The sequence below is a fragment of the Lissotriton vulgaris genome, chromosome 8 (genome assembly GCF_964263255.1).
Source record: "Lissotriton vulgaris chromosome 8, aLisVul1.2, whole genome shotgun sequence".
NCBI classification, from domain to species: Eukaryota; Metazoa; Chordata; class Amphibia; order Caudata; family Salamandridae; genus Lissotriton; species Lissotriton vulgaris.
The window spans coordinates 92,594,533-92,619,644 of NC_141696.1; the positions used below are offsets into that span (position 1 = coordinate 92,594,533).

Consider the following 25,112-nt stretch of genomic DNA (forward strand, 5'->3'; position numbering starts at 1 on the left):
GTGGGAGTTTCAGAGTGATTCTGGCCACCGAGTTCTGAATAGTTTGCAGCCTTCTGGTGAGTATTTTATTATCCTGGCATAAACTGTGTTCCCTTAATCAAGCCTTCCTGTGACCAGGGTGTATATGACGGTTTGTTGGATGCTAATTGGGAGGTATTTGAAAATCCTCCTCAGCATCTTCAGAGTGAGTATGGATGGGATTGACTTAAGCAATCATGTCGAGTTTGCTGTCAATGAAAATCCCAAGGTTGCCTGCAGGTGGTGGGGGTGGGTGTAGGTCCTAGCTCTGTTGGCCACCAGGTGGAGTTCCACATCGATGTGCTCTTCATAATTAACAATTTCGGGTTTGTCGGTGTTCAGCTTTTGACAGTTGGTCTTCATCAGGTGCTCAATTTCATTCTTGTAGGCATTGAACTTGATCCAGGTACTGGGTGTTTTGTCCATAAGGTAGAAAATGAGTTGGATGTTGATATGGTGAGAGGGGATGATGCTGGCTAGAGGGATCTTGTATGTGTTGAAGAGCTTTGATCTCCGGGAGAATGCATGCAGGACTCAGCATATAAGGTTTCAGGCTTCTGAGGTGAGGGATACTAGGCTGACTCATTGGCTCCTTCCCATCAGGAAGAAGCAGATCCATTGGAGTGTGTGTCTTTGGAATCCAATATTGTGTAGGCTTTTTATGAGGATGGGGTGGGAGACTACATCACATGCTCCAGAGAGGTCTAGGAGGATGAATGCTGCCCAGTCTTCTCTGTCCAGAGTCACAAGGATGTCATTTTTGGCAGAAAAAAGGGCAGTTTCCATGCTGTTATTAGGTCTGAAACCAGACTGAGTGGTGTTGAGTAGTTGGTGGTTGTTGAGGTATTCAGTGAGGTGTAGGTTGATGATTTTCTCTTTTCTCTCTGATTTTCGTCAATATCTTTTTTGTGAAGTTATATTGATTGATTCTGTGGAGGATGAAGCAGAAGGAATGTTTTAAAGTTAGTTATGTTTATATTAATTTGCATCATCACTAAATGGTTTAAGGAACCTTTTCATGCATTTAAGGATATAGTCAGGAATGGTGCTTTAAAGGTTAATATATCCTAGATATTTTGTGAATGTAATCCTGCTTTTCTATTTTAAAACAGGTTTTCTTTAGGCTGAGCAGTGGCATCAGGTAAGCACTATGACAGCTAATAACACCAGCAGCCTTCATCCCTCTGCCTTCATCCTGATGGGAATTCCTGGACTGGAAGATTATTACTTCTGGGTTGCTTTTCCCTTCTGCTTCATGTACATCATTACACTGGTGGGGAACTGCATTCTCCTGTTTTTCATCACGGTCGAACCTAGCCTCCACCAACCCATGTATTATTTCCTCAGCATGTTATGCTTTATCGACCTGGTGATGTCCTCCACCACTACTCCAAAAACGTTGGTGATACTTTGGTTTAACTCTGCAGAAATCTTTTTTGAGGCCTGCATCACTCAAATGTTCTTCATTCACACATTTGCTGCCTTGGAATCAACAATACTGGTGGCCATGGCCTTTGACCGCTACGTTGCTATCTGCAATCCCTTGAGATACACAAGTATTCTCACTCCTCCAGCTATCCTTAAAATTGGGGCCGCAGCTTTCTTTAGGTGTGTGATTTCAACAAGCCCATTGACATATCTTCTTAAAAGGCTACCTTTTTGTAAATCCAATCTCATTCCTCACTCTTACTGTGAGCACATGGCAGTTGCAAAGCTGGCTTGTGCTGATATAACCCTCAATAACCTCTATGGAATGATTGCATCACTGTTTGTTGTTGTGACTGATGTTACATTAATCCTACTGTCTTACCTACATATACTGAGGGCTGTCTTCCTTCTTACATCGAGGGTTGCACGCACCAAGTCAATTGGAACATGTGGCTCCCACATCTGTGCCATACTAGTGTTTTACGTTCCAAATAGTGTTTCGACCATAATATATAGGTTTGGTAATAACATGCCTCTTCATATTCACATATTACTGGTGAACTGCTACATGATGGCCCCACCCATGGTGAACCCGATAGTATATGGGGTAAAAACAAAACAGATACGTGATGGAGTGCTGAAATATTTTAAGGGCCAGTGTTGCAACACCAGTACAGCTCAAGATGCCACTAACTGAAAACATTGATCGATAAAAGACCTCAAATGGTCTTCAAAGACAATCACAGATCTAATGCAGACTCTGTAATACTCTCCATAACTTTCCTCAAGTCTCTGCAATTTGAAGTTTTCATTATAAGTCACAGCACATCATCTTACGCTACAAAAGACAGACATTCCTCTGATATTTGGCTAACATACAACTTATAAGTACCTGGATGAATATCTTCTTGGCACCCTTTTAACATCAACTGAAAATGCTTAACATCATGTACCACTCTTCACCAGTGAAGGACTCCCAAGCCTCACTCCTGAGCATGGCAAAACCTCTGGAGTAGCCATGGAATACATATTTTGCATTGGTAAATATGGTAATGTGACATTTGCAATTCCACTAAAGTCACCCACCTACCAAATACCAGTAAACACAAATCTTCCTTTTTAATTGTTTTAAGAATACATCAGTGCAGCATAGACTTTGCCTGCATCAAACTAAGGGACATATTAGCAACAAATAGCGATAATTATTGCTAAATGCGCTTAGCGCATTTTTTTAATCGCTGCCTATCGCCGGATATTATCGCAGAGATAACATGCTATTAGCAACGTTTATCTCCAATGTGATAAAATATCCGGCGATAGCGGCTCAATGCGAGAATATTGCTGGAAATCCAGCGATATTCTCGCATTAAGGCCAATGGGGGCTTAATCTGATAATCCACCCACCATTGACTATACAGGTAATTCAACTTTTTAGCAGGAATTAGATTCTAGCGATAATCGCGCCTAGCGCAATTTTTTTTGTCGCTTCGCCTGCCTTGCGATAGCTGTGTTAGCAACTGTTTTCAGTCGCTAACAGTTTGGGTACGCCCACTTTGCATGTCATTAGCGATAAATATCTCTGACATGCAAAGCGGGCCCCAAACCTGTAGCTATCGCCTAAAAGATGTCGCTAACTGCTGTTAGCGACAGCTTGCTAATAGGGCGATAAAAATATCGCTGCTTTAGCGGTAAAAAGTCCAGCTAAAGCGGCGATATCGCCCTTGCTAATATGCCACTAAGTCTTTAACTAAACCAACCTGAAGGAGAATACTGTTAATTTGTTTAAACCTTTTGCTGCCGAGGTTTTTCGGACGCAGTGCTAAGCCCTTTTTTGATATTTGGGTCACTTTGCTCTTAGGCCTTCATACTTTTTTCCATGAAAAAGTTCTGGTCAAAATCTGTGTCTATTCGTCCATTGTTTGGGAATTCCAGATGCACCCAGAGTATGTTGATATTCCTGGAGGGAACCGAGAAAATAGGTTAAATACTGAAAAAATTGAGTTTTTCTTTGAAAAACAAGACATCTAAGAAAGCACTGTGATTTATTCCTAAACATGGCATTAGCCAATAGTTTTCTTTGTTAAGATTGCTGTCTTAGCAGCTTTCAATCAATCAATCAATCAGGGGATTTGTGAAGCGCGCTACTTACCCGTGAGGGTCTCAAGGCGCTGAGAGGGGGCGTGGGGGGGCGATGCTACTGTTTGAAGAGCCAGGTCAGGAGGAGTTTCCTGAAGGCAAGTATGTCTTCGGTCTGACGTAGGTCTGCTGCCGGAGGTAGTTCGTTGGATGCGGGGGACGGTGGTGAGGGCGAGGCTGGCAGAGCGGAGCTGGTGGTTGGAGGTGTGGAAGTTGAGCCTGCTATTCAGGTAGGCTGGTCCGGCTTTGTGGAGTGCTTTGTGTGCGTGGGTGAGGAGTTTGAAGGTGATCCTCTTGTCGACGGGGAGCCAGTGTAGGTTTCTCAGGTGGGGGGTGATGTGGCAGCGTCAGGGTGCGTTGACGATCAGTCAAGCGGAGGCATTTTGGATGCGTTGGAGTCGTCGTAGGTGTTTGGCTGGGATTCCGGCGTAGAGTGCGTTGCCGTAGTCCAGCCTGCTGCTGACGAGGGCCTGTGTCACCGTTCTTCTTGTTTCGGCCGGGATCCATTTGTAGATCCTGCCAAGGGTGCGGAGGGTGTTGTAGCAGGAGGAGGAGACGGCGTTGACCTGTTTGGACATGGAGAGAGTAGAGTTGAGGATGGATCCCAGGTTGCGTGCGTGGTCGGTGGGTGTCGGGGCTGTCCCCAGAGTGGTAGGCCACCAGGAGTCGTCCCAGGCTGAACACTTAAAGTTGTGCAAGAAAACCAATATCTTTGACAAATGTTTTGCATTTTTCTAAGTGTTAGTCCCTTTTTCCTATTTTTTGCAGTTTGTGATGTAAACAGGTGTGAACCTGGAAAAATAATGCATTTCCGAAACCTCCTGAATTCAGATTGTGCAAGGTTTTCCAAAAAGAAGTAATGGTTGACATAAAAAAATATATATATTAGGTAAAGGTTTTAATTTGTGATCTTTTCACCTGAAATTTTATGCCAGATTGTCAATTTACAGTAGTAACAGACTTTTTTTGTTCGTCAGACCTTAATGGTCGCAGGGATATAGATTGTTTGTTGGTTGTCCAAAAACATGCAATAACCTAAACCAACAACTGAGCTGAGGCTTGTAGTTATTTTTCATAGTGTACCGACCATGCACAAACACAATATGGCAAAATGTAATGAATGAAAGGTAAGTATGAACGAGATTACTGTATTTTTAAATGTACAGAAGATACTGAGTTTAAGAATAGTGGCTATTTGTACAACTCTCAATTTTGGGTTACCCATACTGTCATGTGATATTACATGCACACTAGCTAACAATGTAAAGAAATTCAATTCATAACAATAACTCAACTAATTACCGCTAATAATAATAACTCCACTAATTACCGCTAATCTTCATTACACTGTATACCCTTTTTCTCATAATGTAACGACCGGATTCTTAGAACCGGCAGCTCACCATCCGTCGCTAACCCAGTCGTCACGTAACGACACTCTTCTCAGGCCACTATTTACAAGACAACTAGAATACTCACCTGAGAAAGTGAATGGAAGCTATTTACATGCCTGTATAATCAAACATACCACTAACACCTAATGGATTCCATATCCTATCCTATTTTTACCTCACTTTACATCTATCTTTATAGTCCCGTAAGACTGTTTATTAAACGTCAACCGACGATGTCTTTAACGTCACACGACGATGTCTTTAGCGTCACCCGACGATGTCTTTAGCGTCACCCGATGATGTCTTTAGCGTCACCCGACGAGGTCTTTAGCGTCACCTGACGATCTACGCTACCGTCACCTGGCGATCTACACTAACGTCACCTGGCGATCTACACTAACGTGGGATAACTAATAGTGGTTCATCTTTAAGAGTTATTTCCCAAATGAAGTCCACACTCTCCCCCAATCATCAGTTACCTTTGCAGAAGGGCATATCCCATCCTTCTGTATATCAGCACCTGGTTAAAAGGAAAGGTTAATATCATTCATGAAAACAACATTCAAAGATATTGGTCATTAAATCTTTATTCTACAATCAAACATAACAGAATGAGCGAAAGACAAATAGACTAAATCAATCAATACCTATGACCTAAAAAGGGGAATAAAAGTGGGTAGTTAAATGTATTCTAAACTAAGCTCACAACCCCTCACCTTAGACGTGTGTCTTTCCATCTTAGCAGCGGAGCTGATCCCTCTCTCTCTCGTTCTCTTCTATGCGCTTGGGACTCTGCTCTCCCTCTATGGCTCACGAATACACGTCTGCACCGCTATGCCTCGTCTACGCTGCCATGGTTCCAGAACACTCGAACCCTCTTCTGGTCTTGGTTCTTCTGGTCTTGGTCTCTGCCACTCCTGTATGATGTCACTACAGGACTTTCAATCACTCTCCTTCTTTACTTCAAGATTTCGATTAGCTGATGGTATCAATCTCTATGCACCAGCCTTCAGACCAACTTCTTCGGTCTTCTCCACACGTTGCTCTCTCTCTCTATTCTACTCGCTCCTTGATAATATAGAGCTCACTTTCTCTATGGAAAATTCCGGCATTAGGCCGACTCCCACTGAATTCCTGTACCAGTCCCCGGCTCCCTTCGCCTTCCGCAGTGGCCACCTGCGTATTGCGTCTAGAGCCGGGGAGACAAACACATTCCTTCGATAAGGGCCAGTCTTGACTGGTTCCTCTCTAGCGAACAACAGGATGAATTCTAAACATTACCTTTACCCTGCAAGCGCCTCGGACAGCCGAGGCAGAGATACAAAATGACTTCTCTCTAGCTTTTGGGCCTGTAGGCCCGAGAGAATGGAAAAAGGCGCTAAACCCGTTCAAAGCACATAGTTAAGCCTTACAAATGAACGCAAATGCAACTAGGACTGAAATGGTAGTAAATTATAGTCACCACCAGTCAAAAAATCGACTAAAATTACCCTGTTGCTACATTCCACTCCTGACTAAATGTACTAGCATTGAAAGTCGAAGTTAAAATAAAAAGGGGAACTCAAACAGGATGTATATCAGTTGAGGAATAATAGGAAACAATACTAAAAGATCTAGCCATAACTCGGGGGCGGAACATCCGGAAAAAGGATGGGATGCATTGAATACAACAGCAAATAATAATCAAAAAACTAATTACTAGAAAAAGGCCACCCAATATCTGGCGTAAAGAGTGGAAATCTGGCAGCCAACTGAAAAGCCAATCGAACCACCCTACATCTAAATGTTCCCTAACCTCTTGTGTCAGCTCATGTAACTTGTTAAGATGAGATCTAATGGATTTAGAATGATCTGATAAATTGAAGCAACATAGGCCCTCAAAATCTGAACAGCCACGGTCATGTTTTAGTAGCAAGTAATCTAACGCAACTCTGTTTTGTAAAATAGCACGACGCTCGCCTTGAGTGTCTGATAATAAGTCAGTTAAAATAGCAGAAGTATTATTTATGGATTTCACCATCCAGCAAGCAAGTTTGTCTATAGTTTTAGCATTGTAAACAGATAGTGCAGGAACACCAATAATAGAAGCAGCTAAGCTGAGATATTTAGTTTTAGAAAACAAATGTAAAGAAGAATCACAGTCTCTTGAAAGTGGAGGTGCATCACGCACTATGCGGGATGACGCAGCTTCATCAGAAGAAAACATTAAAAGACTTAAGCGCGTTAAAGCGCATGGACCTCCAGAAATGTTTGCAGGAATATAGGACCAGGACACATTGCCACAGGAAAAGAGCCATCCAGACGGCAATAGAACATGATAATAATGACTAGCAGTCACTATAAAACGTTTGCAGCTCATAGAATTGTGCATTGAAATACACACAGCAGGAGTCCTGGTGATACATAGAATTCTTTCATGAGAGGAAGATGGGCTGGAATGTTCTAAACGTAATTGGGCACATTTGCCTATGTAGTTAGGATCACTGGTCATTGTATAGCAAAAATCACTTTCAGTGATATTATATGTCGCAATTTGAAAAGTCAATGGGGGCTCCGGTTCACTCAGAACAGTGCAGGAAATGCAATAGTCATGTGCAGAAAAATCAGAATGGATAAATGTGGGATAGACTTCGGATACATTGAAGAAATGTAATAGGGAGGTTGTTGAAATTGGTACGGCTACAAGACACGTTGTGAGGAGATCATTAACCGATCTCATAGATGCTAGACAAAAATGTGAAGAGTTGGTGATAGCTCTTGATAAATGCATCCAAAAGTTAGTAGTGATATCCCACGAAGCAATAGAACGATGTGGTCTGTCATTGATCCGGTCCTGCGTGGTCCTTTGACTCTCGTCGCAGCAGACCAAAGGGAGTCCAACAACGACACATCCGGCAGCAACAATCCAGGCAACGATCTGCAACAAAAGGATAGGTATTACTCATTCTCACAGATAACATTTATCAGCTGGGACTACATCCCAGCTTTCCTGCCCTGGCCTCATCACTAAGATCGTATTGTCAGATCCTGTTGCTATAATTTCGGCCTGTTCAGGGGGATTATTTGGCGACTGCACCCACACTCTATCTCCAGGATTGTCAGTTGAACCAAATCCACCAGTTCCACGAATTGTTAACAGAGTTGGAGCAGTGCCCTTTTGAATCGCACCACTGAAAACAGGCATAATGACCAATTGAGCGATTCGATCATTTTTCTGGAGTGTGATCTCAGAATCGCCACTGTTCAACAGGATGACTTTTATTTCTCCTTGATAATCACTGTCAATTATTCCACCAAGCACCTGGATACCTTTTAAAGCTAAACCAGATCTCGGGGCAATCAACCCAAAATGTTCTGCTGGTATTTGAACACCAATTCCTGTTTCAATTATCACAATACTGTTAATTTTCAGAACAGTCATTTTCAGAGAATGCATGTCTAAGCCTGCAGATCCAGGGGTAGCTCTATGTGGAGCCAAAGCTCCGGGAGTGATCTCCCAATAAGAAACTGTGCTTTAAACTGAATTCGGTTGAACATCAATGTGAGGAGGAAATAAACGCATTAAAGGAGAATTTGCATACAAATACGGTCTGTTATTCAAAATCATTAAAGCATCTGATAAATGATCTCCCCAGTTCTTTAAGGTACCATCTGACAGTTTGCATAGCTGGTCTTTTAACAGCCCATTCATTCTCTCAATCAGACCCGCGGCCTGTGGGTAATAAGGAATATGAAATACCCAATCAATATTGTTTTCTGCACAATAATCTTGTACTAGGCGTCCTTTGAAATGGGAGGCATTGTCAGACTGCACCTGAAGTAATATAATGTAATCAAATCCAATGTTTTCATTGTATTTACTTGGGTTGCTCTCTTGCATGGAAAAGCGATTAGAAAACCACTATAAGTATCAACAACAGTACAGACATATTGGCAATTTTTGCTGATAGGTAAAGGACCGATATAATCGATCTGCCAAATTTGTGCGGGGGATTTACCTCGATGTAGCTGGCCTTTCACTATTCTAGGGACTTCTCTTTGTCGGGAATGTTGGCATATAGGACATTGAAGTATTGCCGTTTTAATCAAATCAAGGGGAATATGAATGCCTCTATCAGTATCCCACCTGCTAGTAATTTTCTCTCCAAAATGTCCTGCTTTTTGGTGGGCCCATTTTGCCAATCCCGCCAAATCAGAATTTTGTCGGTCCACCACTGCCTCAGAAATTTTAGATTTCTCATCTGCAATGTTATTAAATAACTTGTCAAGTGAATCAATAGGCATATGAGCATCAACATGAAACACAGTTACATTACTCAGAGGAAGTAACTCACAAATCTCTTGCCACAGTTCCTTACCCCAAATAGTTTTGTTGTGAACCATCCAATTGTGGGACTGCCATGTAGGTAACCAAACTACTAACCCATTCGCAGTTCACCATAAAATATGACATGTTCCTGGTAATTCTTGTTTTAGAACTTGGTATACAGCATATAATTCTGCAAATTGGCTACTTTGCCCTTCACCAGTAGTGCTCAACAATTTCTGAGTTGTGGGATTATACAAGACTGCTTTCCAATGTCTCTTTTCTCCTATGTACCTGGCTGAACCATCCGTAAACCATACGTGTTTTCTATCCTCCACGGACAGATCATCGAACGGCATACCCCACTTAACAGGAGATTCCTGTACTATAGGTACGGAGAACTCTTTCTCTTTCTCTTCCATCGGCGCCTGCGCCACTTTCTCATGCAACATCGCAACTCCTTTTGGGCCCACACAAGCCCGGTCTTGTATATACCACTTCCATTTTATGATGCTCACCTCCTGAGCATGACCAATTCTATGAGTTTTTGGCAAACTCAAAACCCACTGCATTATTGGCATTTCTGGTCTCAAAATCACGTCATGTCCTAATGTTAATTGCTCGGTATCCACCAGAGCCCAATAGCATGCAAGCAACTGTTTCTCAAAAGGTGTATAACGCTCACCAGCGTCAGGTAACTTTTTAGTCCAAAAACCTAGAGGCACTCTAGTTTTACCTTGCTTTTGCCATAGACTCCAATTTGCATACATATCTTGTACGGATACATTCAAATCCACATCACCATCACGCACTGGCCATAAATCCAAAGCATGCTGAATCGCTTCTTTCGCCAAATCAAACGCATCTTGTTGTGCTCTGTTCCATTCAAACGCATTCTTTTTACGTGCGACTTTGTACAAAGGGGCCAGAATCTGACTCAAATGTGGAATATGTTGGCGCCAAAAGCCAAATAAACCAATGAATCTTTGGGCTTCTTTTCTGTTTTTAGGGACTGCAAATTCTGCAATTATCTGTTTTACTTGTGGAATTACTTCACGATTGCCCTCATGCCAATGAATACCTAAGAATTTTACATGTTGTGCTGGACCCTGCAATTTATCAGAATTGATTTCCCAGCCTTTGCTTTGTAAATGTGCAACAATTTGTTCTAACTGTATTCGCACCTGATCTTGTGTCTCGCCTTGAATTAGTATATCATCAATGTAATGACACACCTGAATTTTTGGATCTACTGTCACCTCATCTAAATGCTCTGCTACTATTCTGTGACAAATTGTCGGACTGTGTACATAGCCCTGGGGAAGACTTCTAAACGTAATTTGCCAGCCATTCCATGTAAAACTGAATTGCTCTTGACATTCGGGAGCAATTGGAATGGAAAAGAAAGCATTAGCAATATCAATGGATGCATACCATGTGCCTGAATGTTTCTGAATTCTTTCAATTAAAGTAATAACGTCAGGGACTGCAACAGTCAAAGAAGGAGTATGTTTGTTTAATTCTCGATAATCAACAGTCATGTGCCAAGAATTATCACTTTTGCGTACTGGCCAAGCAGGATTGTTCCATGCCGAAGTAATAGGAATTACCACTCCTGCGTCCATCAGATCTTGAATGGTAGCACTTATTTCATCGTGCCCACCGGGAATACGATATTGTTTCATTGAAACCACCTTCGTGGCTTGGGGAATTTTAATCGGAGGCATTTTTAAGCGTCCGACTCTCACGGGTTTTGTTGATATATAATGCTTATGTCCAAATTTGTAACATCCGTCATCTAAATGCAATGTCATACCTTTCAAAATGTCAATACCAATTATATATTCATCAAGGGGTACCACTAATACATGATACTCTTTTCGGGGGTTCCTACCTATTCTCATTTCAAGTTTAGTTTGTACTGCGGGGGTTTCTTTACCACCTAATCCAGTAATTGTGTAACCCTGTCCTTTAAACTTTTTGGGATTTCCAGAAATTAGAGTGGCCTCCGCTCCAGTATCCACTAATGCTCGGGCCCTCTGTATATTTCGATGTCTCCAATAAATCTCAATGTCTACATAAGGCCTGTAGTCTCTATGAGCCCAATTTTGAACTGGAGCTTGACCTACTTCCTAGTCTCGTTTACTGTGTTCTGTCACCCAAGACAAATCAGGGTAAAGACTCTCATATCGTTTGGGTAATGTCACCTCTCGTTCATACCCTTTCTCTTCAAGAAAAGGGTTTTTGTCATTTAAAAAATATTGTGATCTCCGTTCAAGGGATCGTGATCTTTTGTCTCTCAATCTCACCTCTGGGGATCGATCTCTCTCTCTCTCTCATCCCTGCGGGAAGACTGATCTCTTCTCTCGTTTCTATCTCTCTCATCCCTCTCCCTTCTAGAATGGGACGAGTCGTCTTATGTCCTGCTCCACTCTCTCTCTCTCCCTCTCTCTCTGCCTCTCTCTAGGGGAGGCAACGTATCATCGCCACCACCATCAGAACGGGTAACGTCAAAGTCTTGTTTACGGACCTTTCTAGCTCCTTCCTTACTGTCCAGGCCACGCCTGCGAAACATAGCCCATAGAATATTGTTTGGTAAATCATGAATGTCATCAGCTTTCACACCATCCTTCACAAGAGCTTGAAACATATCACGTCTAGAAAATCTGAAATCATTAGTGCGACCTTCCGGTCGAGACTGACATTCAGGTTTAATCCATTCACCCAATTAACCAAGTTCACGCACAGCCTCAATCACTTCAGCCAAAGTGTTACCAGTCTGATTAATCAATAGAGTCATCATCACCTGTTTATACGCAGAAAGGGAAGAACAAATTATTCTGTTCCTGACAGATGTATTAAGCAAACCATCCATCAATCTGTTCGCTGTACCTAGGAAGATTGCGGTTTTCATAACCTCCTCCTTTAATCGCTGAGAAGCATCTCTCAAAGTATACCACGGCTTCTCATTAACAGGCCAATCAGATTCAGTAGGGTATTTGTGATTACAACCTTGTACAGCTAACTGCAACAAATTAGTCTGAGCATCACTATTGTAATTACAAAAAGATTCCTGAACTGTAGGATCAGAACTCAAAGTACAAAATTTCACAGCATCGCCTTTATCCAACGAGATACCAGAAGCACCTAAATCAAAAAGGCGGACCATCCAAGTAAGTAAAGATTCACCCGACTTCTGCCGGAACCTATCCAAAATGTCATTTAATTCTTGTTGAGTATAATCCTCTAAGCTGTCAAGAGGAATTCCTTGGGGAATGTTAGGGTTGCCCTGCAACTTACGTCGATAAATCGGTTGAGCGGAAATTTCAGTACGGTCTGCAGAAGCACAATGACGTCCAGTGCGAGACGGCGCACACGCAGCATTCTCTTCAGCCGACGAAAATGAATCAGACAAATTCCAAATATCACCATCCCATTCGTCAGGGTTCCAATCGAGCCCTGCCTTCGCAACAACCATACTCACTTTCCTAGTGTTAACTCTACCACGTCTGTGTCGATACTTGTATTTCGCGATGCGCACAGCAGCCCTTTCTGCCACGTTTCTAACTTGTCAGCAAGCAATTTATTCTGACATCGTAAAAGAGTAACATCATTCTGAATCTGAACAACTTGTTCTTCAAAGGATTTGTTCTCATGCTGTAATCGAGAAAATTTCTCATGTACAAGCCTGTACGCATTCAATAAAATCCAACCTCTACGTCCCAAAATGGGAAGCTCTTCGCCTTTCGCCACCAGAACTTTCTGCAAGCACGCAACCACTTCACCGGCTCAGCATCTTCCAAACATGAATTCCAGTTCTCACTCAAACCAGTAGAATTAGCCCATTCATGAGCAAGCGCTTCATAAGCAGTTGACTCCCAACCCGGAATCTCCAAAGGCAATTGAAAGGTCGATTTCGATTTTTTTAAAAACATCATGCAATCTCAAGAAACACACAACAACAAACAAGAAATATACAATCAACAAAACATATATACAAAACCATTCACGGCGAGAACCAACGGACCCTCATACAGAATCAAGAAGGAATACCCGCACCCTTCAATCAAAAATGGTTCGTGACGCCAAATGTAACGACCGGATTCTCAGAACAGGCAGCTCACCATCCGTGGCTAACCCAGTCGTCACGTAACGACACTCTTCTCAGGCCACTATTTACAAGACATCTAGAATACTCACCTGAGAAAGTGAAAAGAAGCTATTTACATGCCTGTACAATCAAACATACCACTAACACCTAATGGATTCCATATCTTATCCTATATTTACCTCACTTTACATCTATCTTTATAGTCCCGTAAGACTGTTTATTTAACGTCAACCGACGATGTCTTTAACGTCACCCGATGATGTCTTTAGCGTCACCCGACGATGTCTTTAACGTCACCCGACGATGTCTTTAGCGTCACCCGACGATGTCTTTAGCGTCACCCGACGATGTCTTTAGCGTCACCAGACGATGTCTTTAGCGTCACCCGACGATGTCTTTAACGTCACCCGACGATGTCTTTAGCGTCACCCGACGATGTCTTTAGCGTCACCCGACGATGTCTTTAGCATCACCCGACGATGTCTTTAACGTCACCCGATGATGTCTTTAGCGTCACCCGACGATGTCTTTAGCGTCACCCGACGATCTACGCTACCGTCACCTGGCGATCTACACTAACGTCACCTGGCGATCTACACTAACGTCACCTGGCGATCTACACTAACGTCACCTGGCGATCTACACTAACGTGGGAAACTAATAGGGGTTCATCTTTAAGAGTTATTTCCCAAATGAAGTCCACACTCTCCCCCAATCATCAGTTACCTTTGCAGAAGGGCATATCCCATCCTTCTGTATATCAGCACCTGGTTAAAAGGAAAGGTTAATCTCATTCATGAAAACAACATTCAAAGATATTGGTCATTGAATCTTTATTCTACAATCAAACATAACAGAATGAGCGAAAGACAAATAGACTAAATCAAACGATACCTATGACCTAAAAAGGGGAATAAAAGTGGGTAGTTAAATGTATTCTACACTAAGCTCAGAACGCCTCTCCTTAGACGTGTGTCTTTCCATCTTAGCAGCGGAGCTGATCCCTCTCTCTCTCTCGTTCTCTTCTATGCGCTTGGGACTCTGCTCTCCCTCTATGGCTCACGAATACACGTCTGCACCGCTATGCCTCGTCTACGCTGCCATGGTTCCAGAACACTCGAACCCTCTTCTGGTCTTGGTCTCTGCCACTCCTGTATGATGTCACTACAGGACTTTCAATCACTCTCCTTCTTTACTTCAGGATTTCGATTAGCTGATGGTATCAATCTCTATGCACCAGCCTTCAGACCAACTTCTTCGGTCTTCTCCACACGTTGCTCTCTCTCTCTATTCTACTCGCTCCTTGATAATATAAAGCTCACTTTCTCTATGGAAAATTCCGGCATTAGACCGACTCCCACCGAATTCCTGTACCAGTCCCCGGCTCCCTTCGCCTTCCTCAGTGGCCACCTGCGTATTGCGTCTAGAGCCGGGGAGACAAACACATTCCTTCGATAAGGGCCAGTCTTGACCGGTTCCTCTCTAGCGAACAACAGGATGAATTCTAAACATTACCTTTACCCTGCAAGCGCCTCGGACAGCCGAGGCAGAGATACAAAATGGCTTCTCTCTAGCTTTCGGGCCTGTAGGCCCGAGAGAATGGAAAAAGGCACTAAACCCTGTCAAAGCACATAGTTAAGCCCTACAAATGAACGCAAAGGCAACTAGGACTGAAATGGTAGTAAATTATAGTCACCACCAGTCTAAAAATAGACTAAAATTACCCTGTTGCTACACATACCAATACTTACTGGATGAGGTATGTAGCCTCTACCCAGAGACCACATGACCTAGGTGGAGCCACTCAAAAGACTCAAATCAAAAATACCCTAAATTATTCTACCATGCTCCTCATACTACCATGGCAATAAAGAGAGATGGAGAACACCACACTTCCTCTAGATACCCTAGCAATATTTAGTGGAATTCAGGTTCTCCATGGCAACAGGGAGGAAGGGCCGTACGTATTGGCACTAGAAAAAGCATATTCGGAGTAATGAAGATTACAGGTAAGTAATAGAGTAATTACCTCCTCAACCCATTTTCTTTTACCACTAATTACTTTATGAAAAAATCAGGAGATACAAATGCTCAGGGTATCGCAGCTGCTAATACTTTGGAACTAAAATTCATGGATTCAACATTTCTCACATCCAGTCCGTAGGGAGAAGCAAAAGTAGATGTGTAGCCCATGTAGCGCCTTTAAATATATCCGTAAAAGAAGCCCAGTGAGCCTCTGCCAAGGAGGCAGCCATCCCTCCGGTGGATCTGCCCTGTAATGCATTTTGTAGAGCTACATCTTGTGGCGCATAAGCAATAGAAATCAATGATTGAATCTAACTGCTCAAAGTTTGTGTGGAAGGTTTCTGCCCATGCAAAAAAAAACAGTGCAGGGGCCCCACAAGCTCCAAAGCGCCCCCTCAGCACAATACTCTTGCTGGAGAGCTCCTGATTGAGTGAAAAATAACATTCCCAGGCATTACAAGACAAAAGCAATGTAAGACAAGGAGTTCGAAAGAAAGATATTAAACAACATTGGATTTTAATGATTATAACAATTCTTGTTATGTTATGTTATGTTAAATTTAGCTTATAAAGCGCACGTACGCCCGTAGGCTTCATGGCGCTGTAGGAAGTTTTCAGAGCATAACACAACAACAGGAGGACAACTTAGAACGTCTAAGGATAGGCTTCTCTAAAAAGCCAGGTCTTAAAGGCTAGTCTAAAGGCTAGAATATCCTCGTGTGACCTTAAAGAAGCTGGCAAGGAGTTCCAGAGGGAGGCAGCAAGAAAGTGAAAGGAGCTGCCGCCCTGACGTTGTTTCCTAACAACCGGCACCGTGAGCAAGTTTTTGTGACCAGAGCGGAGGTTGCGGGAGGGGGTGTATCTGGCAAGCAGGTTGATGATAAATTTGGGGCCTTTACTTTGTAATGCCCTAAAGATAATGCAGCCGGTTTTAAAAGCCGCCCTCTGGGCTACCGGCAGCCAATGCAGGTCTGCCAGGCCTGGCCTGATGGACTGCCATTTGGGAAGCCCACAGATCAGCCTGGCCGCCTGATTTTGAACCAGCTGCAGCCTCTTGAGCTGCCCGGCTGGAAGGCCCAAATATAAACTATTTGAGTAGTCCAGCCTAGACAGCACAAGGGCGATGGTCACCTGTATCAGGGCAGAATGGGTTAGGAAGTGGGCAATCTTTCTAATCTTACGCAGCTGAAAGAAGCAAGCGGAAACAACTGACCCTACCTGACTTTTCAGGGAGAGGTCTTCACTAAAGGTGACTCCAAGGCTCTTAACCGTGCGGGATTTGGAGGGGGGGTTTCCCATCTCCGGAGGCCAAAATTGAGGTCCCCAGCTGAGTTCGCTCTTCCCAGGCAAGATCAATTCAGTCTTGCCTGGGTTAAGTTTTAGGTGGTTAAGGCCCATCCATCTCTGGATATGAGCCATGACCTCCCTAAACTCAGTGACAGCATCCGGCGACCCCAGGGGGAAAACCAATTGCAGATCATCTGCGTAATTAAAGATCCACACTTTGAATTTCCTCAAGGAGTACAAAAGGGGACGCAAGTACAAATTAAATAAAAGGGGGGACAGGGATGAGCCTTGAGGGACCCCGCAATCGTTCTTAATTCTAGGGGCGGTGAAGGTGCCCAGTCTCACTGCTTGAGTCCGGTCGGACAAGAATGATTCCACCCAGCTCAGGGCAGCACCTCTGAGGCCTGCCTGCTCGACCCGGCCGACCAAAATAGTGTGGTCGACCGTGTCGAATGCAGCAGACAGGTCAAGAAGCACCAGTGCCTGGTGGACATCCCTGTCTGCGTTACACCGAAGTGTATTCTGGACTGCCAGGGTTACCGTCTCGGTCGAATGGCCTGGACGGAACCCAGCTTGATTTGGCTCCAGAAATCCAGTGGTTTCCACAAAGTTGGAAAGGCAATTGGAGACATGAGCCTCCAATATCTTGGATAGGAACGGCAGCAGGGATATAGGACGATAATTTGATGAGTCCTGAGGGTCCAGGCCTGGTTTTTTAATTAGAGGGATTAGCAGAGCGTGTTTAAAGCCAGTAGGTACCCTGCCCTGGGTCAGTGATTTATTTAGTAGGGGTAGAATACCCTGAGGGATAGTCTGACCGATTTCCGAGAAGATGTGGGGGGGGCAGATGTTGTTAGGGGATCCGGACTTTACCCTCGTCAAAAGTGAAGAAAAGGTTTTACCATCAATGACCGGGAAGGTATCTAATACAGAGAGATTGTAAAAGACGTCATCCAAAGGAAGTGACGTTGGGGAACTAGCAATGCTTAATTTGATTATGACAATTTTTTCTCTGAAAAAATTATTCAGGGAATCACATAGCTTCTGCGTAGGAGCTATTGAAGGGGCTGTCCTGTCGTTGTCACAGAGTTCATTAACTATACTTTTTGTTCATAGTAAAAACAGTGTTCAGTAACTTTCAGTAGTACATTTGAAAATGATTATATATTAACCCCTCCCTTGCTGGTGACGGAACCACTCCGCCATCAGCCGCGGTCGCGCTGTGCTGATGACGGAGCGGTTCCGTCACGGCCCGCTCGGTACGCCTGCGCGGCGCGGATTCCGCGCCTGCGCTGGGCGTTCCATTGAGCGGGCAGGGCTGTGACGGAACCGCTCCGTCATGAGCACAGCGCAACCGCGGCTGGTGACGGAGCGGTTCCGTCACCAGCATGCACCCTCCGCGCGCCCGCCCCGCCCCCTTAGCACTGCTGCGGAAAAGCCACCGCAGTGAAGGGGTTAAATAATAAAGGAGTGGGTGATGGTAGCTTGATGCGCGTTTCGACACAGACGTGTCTTCGTCAGGAAATACCATCAGATTAAAAAATCTTAAATTAAATAAAACAGCAGTTAGAACTTCCTTGATACTATACATTGCTAACTAATTGTCATGAGTATATTTGCATGTAAATATATAATGCTGCTTACATAGTTCAAACATATTGAAACACCTATACACAGTTCCTATTGATACAAGATATAACACCAATGCTCGCATGTAAATACAATCCTTCAAAAGAAGCAATGAATACGGTTAAATAAACATATACATATGGATATATACAATTAACAGTTAAGAGCAATCTATAGATGTGCTGATTTCACAATTTAATAATAAAAATATAAATTTGAGAATACAATGAGGGGAAGAAAGAAAAAAGGATAAAAGAAAAGGGAAAAGAAAGAGAGGAAAATCTCTGACATAATTATGGGGACCTCTGTCTTAAATAAATGTAATGATTGACTCCAAAGATGGCTTGCTTAAAGCACATATAAGAAAGAAATATACAAGTGAAACCTACTTATAGAATCCATGTGGATGTAGCCAGCCTTGTTTGAAAGAGGTGATAGCAGTGGATCTCATCGGCTGAAAAGAACAAAAAAATATACTAATTACCCAAAATAGGGCTGCTTCTCAAACTCTTCGTATGTAGCTATTCTAAGAGAGATTATCTGTGATTAATCTCGCACCTGTTGGTGTATCCTGGGCTGATTTTTAAAGGAATTTAATATTGCAACATAGTACGATTGAATAGCCCGGTATTTTAAAACTGATTCATGGACCTAACAGGCTCTCTAAGTTTATAAAGCCACATGGTATAAAGGTGCACCCAGGCTGAATACTCATAATGATTTTCGTATTTCCTGAAAACAAATGCAGCATGGAATCTGCCTCATTTGTCAGAGCATATCTGGAATTTCACAATTGTGTGAAAATTATTACCAACTAAAGAGGAGGTGATATAATTTCTTTCCGTGTTAGTGAACAGCAATCTGGGATGTGTGAATACAATGCCTACATTTAAAAGTATCTAGGACAATACACGACCCAGGGAAAAAGTGTGCCTCAGTGACTTTGTGTGTTTAAATCAAAGGGCTAAAAGTTACAAACAAACAATTTTGGCAAACCTGAAGAATGAATTTTTCGAATCAATCGATATGTTGAAAACGATGCATTAAAAGGGGACGAGCAGCGGAAAGCGGCGTTTGTGGAGATTCTATCTGCGTGGGGCTGCCTGATTGAGTCCAGAGGGGGGCCCTCCACATACCTTTCAGGAGGGCCCTTCAAGTTTTGTTACATCAGTGGAAAAAAACACAAACTTGTACAAATAAACTTTTAGTTTGTCTATAGGATTGTGATCTGGGCAAATACATTTTCACAGCCCTTAAAACGTCCAGGAGCATATTTATATCACACATTCACACAATACAACACAGCAAGCTATCTTGCTCTGCTAAGCTGCTTGTAAGGGAGAGGGCAGAAATGTCTGCTGTTTGCCTGTGCTGGTTCACAAACTGCTTCCTAGCGTCAACCCAGGCACACTTGCACCATGACTGTATTGTAGCCAGGAATGTTTTTGTTTAGCAAGGGTCACATTTCGGCACCAAAACAATCCTCTTAGGTGTTTTACTCTTTCTATGTGAACTGCAGAATGCAGCACCTGTAGGAGTCAGAAATGAGGGGGAATATGCGCATTTCTCCTCATTATGCCTCCCCTGGGGAGATACAGCATTTGGATGAATTCCTAGGTCCACGACTTTTGGCAAATCTTGGCAAGTGACAAAGTCCCTCGATGGATGTGTGGGAATACCCACGCTCCAGCAAAACATACAAGATGATGGACTAAATGTTGCACATTGGCAAAACATTCACCCCAAGCCACAGATCTGGGTTTTATCCATCGTTATTTTGCTCACCACGCCACCCCAGTTCAGACAGTTCAGTTCAGTCTTGACCCTGTGCCTCATGGGAACAGTCCAGCCCGAACTGCCAAGCCATGTCTTCCCATGGACCGTAATCAAGCATCCTAGGACCGGTTTCTCGCCATCAGCCGTCATCAGCCAGGATTGCTTGACTCCAGTGGCGTAGTGAGCACGGGACCCACATCTGGGCATCCCCTTCCTGCATAGGGCAAACAGCAAAACACACAAGATGATGGATGGAATGTTGCACATTGGCAAAACATTCACCACCAGTCACAGATCTGGCTTTAATCCATTGTTATTTTGCTCACCACGCCACCCCAGTTCAGACATGGCCATATGCAAATCAGTCTTGACCCTGTGCCTCATGAGAACAGTCCAGCCCCACCTGCAAAGCCATGTGTTCCCTGGTCCATAATCAAGCATCCTAGGACCGGTTTCAGGCTATCAGCCGTCATCAGCCAGGATAGCTTGACACCAGTGGCGTAGTGAGCACAGGACCCACGTCTGGGCATACCCTTCCCACATAGGGCGAACAGCAAAACACACAAGATGATGGACGGAATGTTGCACATTGGCAAACAGTCACAGATCTGGGTTTAATCCATCATTATTTTGCTCACGATGCCACCCCAATTCAGGCATGGGCATATGAAAATCAATCTTGACCGGGAGCTTCATGGGAACAGTCCAGCCCGACCTGCCAGGCCATGTCTTCTGTGGACCAGAATCAACCATCCTAGGACCGGTTTCTGGCTATCAGCCGTCATCAGCCAGGATAGCTTGACTCCAGTGACGTGGTGAGCACGGGACCGACGTCTGGGCAAACACTTCCCACATAGGGCAAACAGCAAAACACACAAGATGATGGACGGAATGTTGCACATAGGCAAAACATTCACCCCCAGTCACAGATCTGGGTTTAATCCATCAATATTTTGCTCACCACGCCACCTCAGTTCAGACATGGCCATATGCAAATAAGTCTTCGCCCTGTGCCTCATGGGAACAGTCCAGCCCGAACTGCCAAGACATGTATTCCCTGGACCGAAATCAAGCATCATAGGACCGGTTTCTGGCTATCAGCCGTCATCAGCCAGGATAGCTTGACTCCATTGATGTGGTGAGCATGGGACCCACGTCTGGGCATACCCTTCCCACATAGGGCAAACAGCGAAACACACAAGACGATGGACGGAATGTTGCACCTTGACCAATCATTCACCCTCAGTCACAGATCTGGGTTTAATCCATCGTTATTTTGCTCACCATGCCACCCCAGTTCAGACATGGCCATATGTAAATCAATCTTGACCGGGAGCTTCATGGGAACAGTGCAGCCCGACCTGCCAGGCCATGTCTTCTGTGGACCAGAATCAAGCATCCTAGGACCGGTTTCTGGCTATCAGCCGTCATCAGCCAGGATAGCTTGACTCCAGTGACGTGGTGAGCACGGGACCCACGTCTGGGCAAACCCTTCCCAAATAGGGCAAACAGCAAAACACACAAGATGATGGACGGAATGTTGCACATCAGCAAAACATTCACCACCAGTCACAGATCTGGGTTTAATCCATCATTATTTTGCTTACCATGCCACTCCAGTTCAGACGTGACCATATGCAAATCAGTCTTGACCTTGTGCATCATGGGAACAGTTCAGCCCGAACTGCCAAGCCATGTCTTCCCTGGACCGGGATCAAGGATCATGAGGACCGTTTTCTGTCTATCAGCCATCAACAGCCAGGATAGCTGGACTCCAGTGGCGTAGTGAGCACAGGACCCACGTCTGGGCATACCCTTCCCACATAGGGTGAACTGCAAAACACACAAGATGATGGACGGAATGTTGCACATTGGCAAAACAGTCACAGATCTGGGTTTAATCCATGATTATTTTGCTCACCAAGCCACCCCAGTTCAGACCTGGCCATATGCAAATCAGTCTTGACCCTGTGCCTCATGAGAACAGTCCAGCTCGAAATGCCAAACCATGTTTTCCCTGGACCAGAATCAAGCATCCTAGGACCGGTTTCTGGCTATCAGCCGTCATCAGCCAGGATAGCTTGACTCCAGTGTTGTGGTCAGAACGGGACCCACGTCTGAGCATACCCTCCCCACATCAGGCTAACAGCAAAACACACAAGATGATGGACTCAATGTTGCACATTGCCAAAAACTTCACCCCAGTCACAGATATGGGTTTAATTCATCGTTATTTTGCTCACTATGCCACCCCAGTTCATACATGGCCATATGAAAATCAGTCTTGACCCTGTGCTCATGGGAACAGTCCAGCCCGAACTGCAAAGCCATGTCTTCCCTGGAATGGAATCAAGCATCCTAGGACCGGTTTCTGGCTATCAAACATCAACAGCCAGATAGCTTGACTCCACTGGCTTTGTTAGCACAGGACCCACGTCTGGCCTTAACCTTCCCACATAGGGCTAACAGCAAAACACACAAGATGATGAACGGAATATTGCACATTGGCAAAACATTCACCCCCAGTCACAGATCTGGGTTTAATCCATCGTTATTTTGCTCAGCACGCCACCCCAGTTCAGACATGGCCATATGCAAATCAGTCTTGACCCTGTGCCTCATGGGAACAGTCCAGCCCGCACTGCCAAGCCATGTCTTCCCTGGACAGGAATCAAGCATCCTAGGACCGGTTTTTGACTATCAGCAATTATCAGCCAGGATAGCTTGACTCCAGTGGTATAGTGAGCATGGGACCCAAATCTAGTTTTACCCATCCCACATAGGGCAAACAGCAAAACACACAAGATGATGGACGGAATGTTGCACATTGGCGAAACATTCACCCCCAGTCACAGATCTGGGTTTAATCCATTGTTATTTTGCTCACCAGGCCACCCCAGTTCAGATATGGCCATGTGAAAATCAGTCTTGACTCTGTGCCTTTTGGGAACAGTCCAGCCCGAACTGTCAAGACATGTCTTCCCTGGAACGGAATCAAGCATTCTAGGACCGGTTTCTGGCTATCAGCTGGCATCAGCCAGGGTAGCTTGACTCCAGTAGCGTGGTTAGCACTGGACCCAAGTCTGGGCATACCCTTCCCACATAGGGCGAACAGCAAAACACACAAGATGATGGATGGAATGTTGCACATTGGCAAAACATTCACTCCCAGTCACAGATCTGGGTTTAATCCATCATTATTTTGCTGACCAAACCACCCCAGTTCAGACATGGCCATATGCAACTAGGTCTTGATCCTGTTCCTCATGAGAACATTCCAGCCTGAACTGCCAACCCATGTCTTCCCTGGACCGGAATCAAGCATTCTAGGACTGGTTTCTGGCTATCAGCCGTCATCAGCCAGGATAGCTTCACTCCAGTGACGTAGTGAGCACGATACCAACATCTGGACATACCCTTCCCACTTAGGGCGAACAGCAAAACACACAAGATGATGGATGGAATGTTGCACATTGGCAAAACATCCATCCCCAGTCACTGATCCAGGTTTAATCCATCATTATTTTGCTCACCACGCCACCCCAGTTCAGACATGGCCATATGCAAATCAGTCTTGACCCAGTGCCTCTTGGGAACAGTCCAGCCCAAACTGCCAAGTCATGTCTTCCCTGGACCGAAATCAAGCATCCTAGGAACGGTTTCTGGCTATCAGCCATCATCAGCCAGGATAGCCTGACTCCAGTGGCGTAGTGAGCACGGGACCCACATCTGGGCATCCCCTTCCCGCATAGGGCAAACAGCAAAACACACAAGATGATGGATGGAATGTTGCACATTGGCAAAACATTCACTACCAGTCACATATCTGGGTCCAATCCATCGTTATTTTGCTCACCAAGCCACCCCAGTTCAGACATGGCCATATGCAAATCAGTCTTGACCCTGTGCCTCATGAGAACAGTCCAGCCCAAACTGCCAAGCCATGTGTTCCCTGGTCCGGAATCAAGCATCCTAGGACCGGTTTCAGGCTATCAGCCGTCATCAGCCAGGATAGCTTGACACCAGTGGCGTAGTGAGCACAGGACCCACGTCTGGGCATACCCTTCCCACATAGGGCGGACAGCAAAACACACAAGATGATGGACGGAATGTTGAACATTGGCAAAACAGTCACAGATCTGGGTTTAATCCATCATTATTTTGCTCACCATGCCAACCCAGTTCAGACATGGCCATATGAAAATCAATCTTGACCGGGAGGCTCATGGGAACAGTCCAGACCGACCTGCCAGGCCATGTCTTCTGTGGACCAGAATCAAGCATCCTAGGACCGGTTTCTGGCTATCAGCCGTCATCAGCCAGGATAGCTTGACTCCAGTGATATGGTGAGCACGGGACCCACGTCTGGGCAAACACTTCCCACATAGGGTAAACAGCAAAACACACAAGATGATGGACGGAATGTTGCACATAGGCAAAACATTCACCCCCAGTCACAGATCTGGGTTTAATCCATCAATATTTTGCTCACCACGCCACCCCAGTTCAGACATGGCCATATGCAAATAAGTCTTCGCCCTGTGCCTCATGGGAACAGTCCAGCCCGAACTGCCAAGCCATGTATTCCCTGGACCGAAATCAAGCATCCTAGGACCGGTTTCTCGCTATCAGCCGTCATCAGCCAGGATAGCTTGACTCCATTGATCTGGTGAGCATGGGACCCACGACTGGGCATACCCTTCCCATATAGGGCAAACAGCGAAACACACAAGACAATGGACGGAATGTTGCACCTTGACCAATCATTCACCCTCAGTCACAGATCTGAGTTTAATCCATCGTTATTTTGCTCACCATGCCACCCCAGTTCAGACATGGCCATATGTAAATCAATCTTGGCCGGGAGCTTCATGGGAACAGTCCAGCCCGCCCTGCCAGGCCATGTCTTCTGTGGACCAGAATCAAGCATCCTAGGACCGGTTTCTGGCTATCAGCCGTCATCAGCCAGGATATCATGACTACAGTGACGTGGTGAGCACGG

The 25,112-nt window shown here is 44.6% G+C and overlaps 1 protein-coding gene across 1 annotated transcript; it reads left to right on the plus strand.

Moving 5' to 3' along the window:
- Positions 1–1,168: 1,168 nt before the first annotated feature.
- On the plus strand, positions 1,169–2,143 carry LOC147693498 (olfactory receptor 52K2-like). Its single transcript, XM_086936025.1, has one exon. The coding sequence runs from the start codon at positions 1,169–1,171 to the stop codon at positions 2,141–2,143; it is 975 nt and encodes a 324-aa protein (XP_086792151.1).
- The last annotated feature ends 22,969 nt before the right edge of the window (positions 2,144–25,112 follow it).